This window comes from Calidris pugnax, unplaced genomic scaffold (genome assembly GCF_001431845.1).
Source record: "Calidris pugnax isolate Ruff unplaced genomic scaffold, ASM143184v1 scaffold147, whole genome shotgun sequence".
Taxonomy (NCBI): Eukaryota; Metazoa; Chordata; class Aves; order Charadriiformes; family Scolopacidae; genus Calidris; species Calidris pugnax.
This window is the reverse complement of record NW_015092359.1, coordinates 764180-770308: the sequence shown is the minus strand read 5'-3', so window position 1 is coordinate 770308 and position 6129 is coordinate 764180. Positions and strand designations below refer to the sequence as shown.

Here is a 6129-nt window from a genome sequence, read left to right as displayed (position 1 = left end):
TGGCCCCCCCCCCCCCCCAAAAAAATATGTTTTAATGCGTTGCTCCGAATGCACAGCACAACCCAAAGGGCAAAAATCCCAGGGCAAAGCAGCGGTGAGCACTCTGCACCAGAGGATGCCTCTTCTTCCCTCCAGAGCTTGCAACTGCCCATCTTACCTCCTGGTGCAGGCAACCACCCGTCCGTGAAGCAAACGGAGCAGCCGACTCCATGGGGCCCTGGTTTCCTTTGGGACTGCTGGCTGTAAAATAATTCAAGAGTTAATACACTGTAATAATCTGAAATATTTAATAGGCCTTACGTAGCTGTCTTATCAGGGGACAGATTTAGCTCCAGACAGTGCCTCCATAATTTGGGAAAAGAGGTTTATTTTTAACTCGTAGCTGAGAAATGATTGGATAAAAGCATTTCCCTCAGTTCGTTTACGAAGAACCCCCAAGTGCAGTAGCTCTCAGTGCCCTTGAGGGCCTGTTGCACTCAAAACTGAGGGACTTTCTCTCCTGTTATTGCTCCGTGGGAGCATATATTCCCTTTCAGCTGGAGAACTGTTGATATATTGATCAATACACTGGACCCCTCACTCATCCTTATGCGAGCAGAACACAGGGGATCAAAATGTAATGCCTTGTTATTGCTATTGTGACCTTCATAGTGCATATTTGACCTCACAGAAAATCAGTTTTCTGCCTCAGTTGACAGGCAAGATAAAAAATATTGATAATAGTAGAGGATACTCAGAACCTCATAGGAAATGTCCCTCACCTTCTGGTGCTGGGCCTTCATTATTTTTCCTTTCTTGCAGACCTTTTAAACTCAATTTTTGGAAGATGCAGTGAGTGCACAAAGTCAAAGGGTAAAATTAGGTTACAAAAAAGAATTCTCCCTTTTAAGCTGCTACCAATTGTTTAAAAATTTCAACCTAGCTTGCCTAAAAAGCTCTGCTCTCAACCATCCTGCAGGTCAGGGTGGAAGTTAAGCTGGGGTCCCGTCCTACAAATTTTACACCTAAATTGCTGTCTAGGCTGTAGCTGAAAGTAGGGAGAGCTCAACTATATTGGTTTTGCTACACGTCACCAGCTGGTTTATTCCTGAACTCAGATTAAGTCTGGATCCATTTGCATCCGGCTACGGATGCAAGGTTCTGGGACACCAAACTTCAAAGGAGAAGCAGTTGTTTAAGTCTGTCCCTTTATTTTCCTGTGGATGCACCTTGATATTTTGTAGCTTGATGGAGCTGATTATCTTTCTATCGCAGCCATAACATTTGCTTCTTCCATTGGTCTAGGAATGGAGAAGGACATATAGAGGGCATATACTCTAGGAAATAAAGCCAAACACAAAACTATTAAAAAAATCTAGTTTACCTTCTAAGGCATTTTTTTCTCGAAACCCTTTTCCTTTTTTTACCTTTGCTATTGAAAATTCTCAAAATATTTTTAAAAGACTTTCTAACAGAAAGAAAAGCAACTGCTGTTCCTATACTACTGGTTTGGTTTGGTTGGTGTGGTTTGGTTTGGTTGGGCATGACTTGGCTTGGCTTCATTTTGCTTGGTTTCTAATCCATTTTCTTTGAAAACCAGTTTTTAAAAATGTTCTGCCATGTCTTGTGTTTGAATCTATGTCGGCATCTGGCCTCTAGAGATTATCTGGGAGCCTGCATGAACTTACGCTATTTATTTGTGTTACTAGCCTGTTACCAATACAATGTGAGGTACTTAAAATGAATGGCACAAACTGGAGTTATTCTGTGCCTGAAGGAGTTACAAGATTGAATATGGCACAGTAACTGTCAAAAACGGTAGGAAAAAGGGAATTCAAGAGTAATAGTAAGGGATAGCAGCATTATTGTGATTATACAGACTCGTATATTATGGGCACAGCTGAACTGGGTCATTCTTCACAGTTCAGTCTTGCATCAGAATTCATCATCGTGTATTGTCCCCATGCAAGAGTCAGCTTAGCAATGACAGGTTACGTGAGAAATTTGGTTGAAATAAAGGAGGATTCTTACAGAATGTGTTACCCAGGTGGATAACAGCTTCATGTGCGTTAGTAAGGCAGCCATCAAGCTTTCCTTTCCCTTACTTTTTATGATGTTTCCATATCATTTACCTTGTCATGTAATATTTTGTAAATAGGGACCAGCCAGACTATTAATTTCCGGCTCCAGAGTAATCTGTATCATCAACTAACCAGAAAAACTGAGCTGTTAATGGAAACCGGACGATTTCATGTTTGTTGTATCCCTCGTGTTGTGTCTCTCAGTCTCCAACCCTACTCTTTTTACAATTTCAGCACTGAATTGCATCCATTCCTTTCCCTTACTTTTTATGATGTTTCCAAATCATTTACATTCTCATGTAATATTTTTTATTCCTTTCCCTTACTTTTTATGATGTTTCCATATCATTTACCTTGTCATGTAATATTTTGTAAATAGGGACCAGCCAGACTATTAATTTCCGGCTCCAGAGTAATCTGTATCATCAACTAACCAGAAAAACTGAGCTGTTAATGGAAACCGGACGATTTCATGTTTGTTGTATCCCTCGTGTTGTGTCTCTCAGTCTCCAACCCTACTCTTTTTACAATTTCAGCACTGAATTGCATCCAATATGTCTGGCCAAGCAAGACCTTGAGGAGCAGCCTGGCGATAAGCTACGTAAACGATCTGCAGCTGAAGATTATATTTCCAACTACGACATAGGATTTTACCCAGCAGAGAATGAATTTGACTATGGTTTATGCAATGAAGTAGTTAACGTAGCTTGCTCACCTAAACCTGATGCTTTCAATCCATGCGAAGATATCATGGGCTACACCATTCTGAGGGTCTTGATATGGTTTATCAGCATTCTGGCTATCACTGGGAACATCGTTGTCCTCATTATTTTAATAAGCAGTCAATACAAACTCACCGTTCCTCGCTTTCTGATGTGCAATCTGGCATTTGCAGACCTCTGCATAGGCATCTACCTGCTGTTCATTGCATCTGTGGACATCCAGACCAAAAGCCAGTACTACAACTACGCCATCGACTGGCAGACCGGGGCGGGGTGCAACGCCGCGGGGTTCTTCACGGTGTTTGCCAGCGAGCTGTCGGTGTACACGCTGACGGTGATCACCCTGGAGAGGTGGCACACCATCACCTACGCCATGCAGCTGCACCGCAAGGTTCGCTTCCGGCACGCTGTCATCATCATGATTTTTGGCTGGATGTTTGCTTTCACAGTGGCGCTTCTTCCCATCTTTGGAGTCAGCAGCTACATGAAGGTCAGCATCTGTCTGCCCATGGATATAGAAACACCGTTTTCTCAGGCCTATGTTGTATTTCTTTTAGTGTTGAACGTACTCGCGTTTGTGATTATCTGTGCCTGCTACATCTGCATCTACTTCACTGTGAGAAACCCCAATGTCATCTCTTCAAACAGTGACACCAAGATTGCCAAGCGCATGGCCATACTCATCTTCACGGACTTCCTCTGCATGGCACCGATATCCTTTTTTGCAATATCGGCCTCACTCAAGGTTCCTCTCATCACAGTGTCCAAATCTAAGATCCTTCTGGTTTTGTTCTACCCCATCAATTCCTGCGCCAACCCTTTCCTCTATGCCATTTTCACAAAGACTTTCCGCAGGGATTTCTTCATCCTGTTGAGCAAGTTTGGTTGCTGCGAAATGCAAGCCCAGATTTACAGAACAGAGACCTCCTCATCTGCTCATAATTTCCACAGAAGAAATGGCCATTGCCCTCCTGCATCAAAAAACAGTGATGGGACTATTTATTCATCGGTTCCTCTGAATCACTTGAACTAAAAATGCTTGCAAGAATTTGTGTCTGAGGCAGTGTGATAATCACTTTCAACTGTGAATTTGAATAATGACTTCAGCATAGCATGTAAACTTATTTTTTATGAGAAAAAAAAATTATTTCCACTTTGCTATTTTTGTTCAATGAACAGCCATCAGAGATGACAAATCAGCTTCATCAGTTCTTGAAGGACAAAGAACAAAACTTCAGTATGTGCCAAAGTGTTCTTGTAGGATTGTCTCAAGAAATAAATGAGGTTATAAACTGGTGTCTCCCACCGTACAGGCAGAGGTTCCCTTCGTTCGAGGAAGATGTTAGCTGCTTATTGAGAATTAACTAGTGGTTATATATGATTGAAAGAAAATAATATGTAGAATTAATTTTTTCACCTGTGAAATGTGTTGTAACAATGACATAATTAGCTGGTTTCATTAATCATGTCTCGTGGGGCTACAGGAGACAGAAGGCCAACTTAACACCCTCCTTCAGCACAGACTTACTGGGTGTGAGAATATCCTGTGTTGTTTCCATTTCTGCAGACCACAGCAGAGGGGTAAGGAGACATCTCCAGCTATGCTGATGTTTGCTCTTCCACACTGCATGGACCTGCCTTACTCTGTACAAAAGTGTCTTTTTGGGGTGGGATTTGTGTTGATCTAGATTGGCAGGCTCAGAGAACCAGATTTCACCTGATTTTGGATCGAGGGATTTGGTTTGGGGTTTGTTTTCAAGGTGAAAAAAAGAGCAAGAACAAGAGCAGGAGAAACCCTTCATACTAAGGGGGATGTTTCCTCAAGTTGGTCTCACCAAGGTGGGTTGAGACCTCTTTTGTGTGGCTGGGGCCCTTGGGTATAGTAAGATGGGCCAATGGGCCGCTCTGAGGTGATACCTGAGGCAGGTTTGCCACACAGCAGTATTAGTGCATCGCAGCAGGCTGGGTGAGCCAGACAGGGCTTTTGAAAACCCCAACAATAGTTTTTGTGAAGTCCTAGAAGTTCTCTTTCTCCTCCCCTACTAAAGAAAAAAAAAAAAAAAAAACCACAAAACAAACAAACGAAAAACACCAACCAGATTCCTTCATGAGCACGTTATCAGATGATGGCCCAGATTGAAAGACCTGAAAAGAAAAAAAAAAAAAGAAAAGATCTTAGTCAAGGTTTCCTGATTTTACAGGGTTTTTGAATAACATATCAATGAACATACAGACTTCTTACATTATTTGAATGTCAAACTTTTTTTTGAGGGTTGATCATTGCAAATCACATCAAAGATTTAGGGTTAGGTTGGATTTTCCCAAGCTGATTGTGTGTCTGTGTGTGGGTACGTGGGCATGGTGAGGGGTCTGGAGAACAAGTCCTACGAGGAGAGGCTGAGGGAACTGGGCATGTTTGGTTTGGAGAAGAAGAGGCTGAGAGGAGACCTCATTGCCCTCTACACCTACCTGAAAGGAAGGTGTAGAGAGGTGGGGGTTGGCCTCTTCTCCCAAGGGAATAATGACAGGACCAAAGGAAATGGTCTGAAATTGGGGCAGGGGAGGTTTAGGTTAGATATTAGGAAGAATTACTGAGAGGGTGGTCAGGCACTGGAACAGCCTGCCCAGGGAGGTGGTGGAGTCACCATCCCTGGAGGGATTTAAGAAACATGTAGATGTGGCACTTCAGGGCATGCCCTAGTGGCTGAGATTGTGGGGGTCTTTGTGTGTGTGTGGTTGGACTCGGTGATCTCAGAGGTCCTTTCCAACCATGAAGATTCTGTGATAAAGAAAACACAAGGACAGGAATCCGGGCATCCTTCCTACCTCACCAACAATTCCTGGTTTTGGCCCATGAGATTATGAGTCTTTGGAGTCTTCATGGTTAAATATGATGAGCCTACAACTAAATATTTCCCACCTACAACTCCTAAAATTTCAGTAGCAATTCTTGATGCTTCTATCCATAATTTCCCTTGTCATCAGCTTCACATTTCAGCACCTGAACCTGATGTGAATAACTACAGGAGGTGATTATTCATTCAGCCCTATCCAGGGAAGGAAGTATCAGCTCCCTAGTGCATAAAACAGGGGAGATCAAAGTGCTTTTGGGGAGGAGGGGGGAAATTTCATTACTCAAAACAAGTAACATTCCCTCCAAGATCCAGGAGAAGGAAGAATAAAAGAGCAAAACAGGAAAGGCAGTTCAGCTCCGGGAAGCTCTTCTAATGACTCAGAGGAATCATTTCTCCACAAACACTTTATGTCATATATAACATACAGGTGTGCAGCCATTAAAATCCATCCCAGTGGACATGTCTGAACGATGAACTTCCAAAATGACAACT

The 6129-nt window shown here is 42.6% G+C and overlaps 1 protein-coding gene across 1 annotated transcript in view; it reads left to right on the top strand.

Moving 5' to 3' along the window:
• FSHR (follicle stimulating hormone receptor) overlaps positions 1-4848 on the top strand; it is a 90128-nt gene extending 85280 nt beyond the window's left edge. The window contains exon 10 of the mRNA XM_014962363.1: positions 2597-4848. Within this exon, the coding sequence (XP_014817849.1) occupies positions 2597-3815 (1219 nt within the window). The 3' untranslated portion in view covers positions 3816-4848. The remainder of the gene's footprint in view (positions 1-2596) is intronic.
• Positions 4849-6129: the final 1281 nt, after the last annotated feature.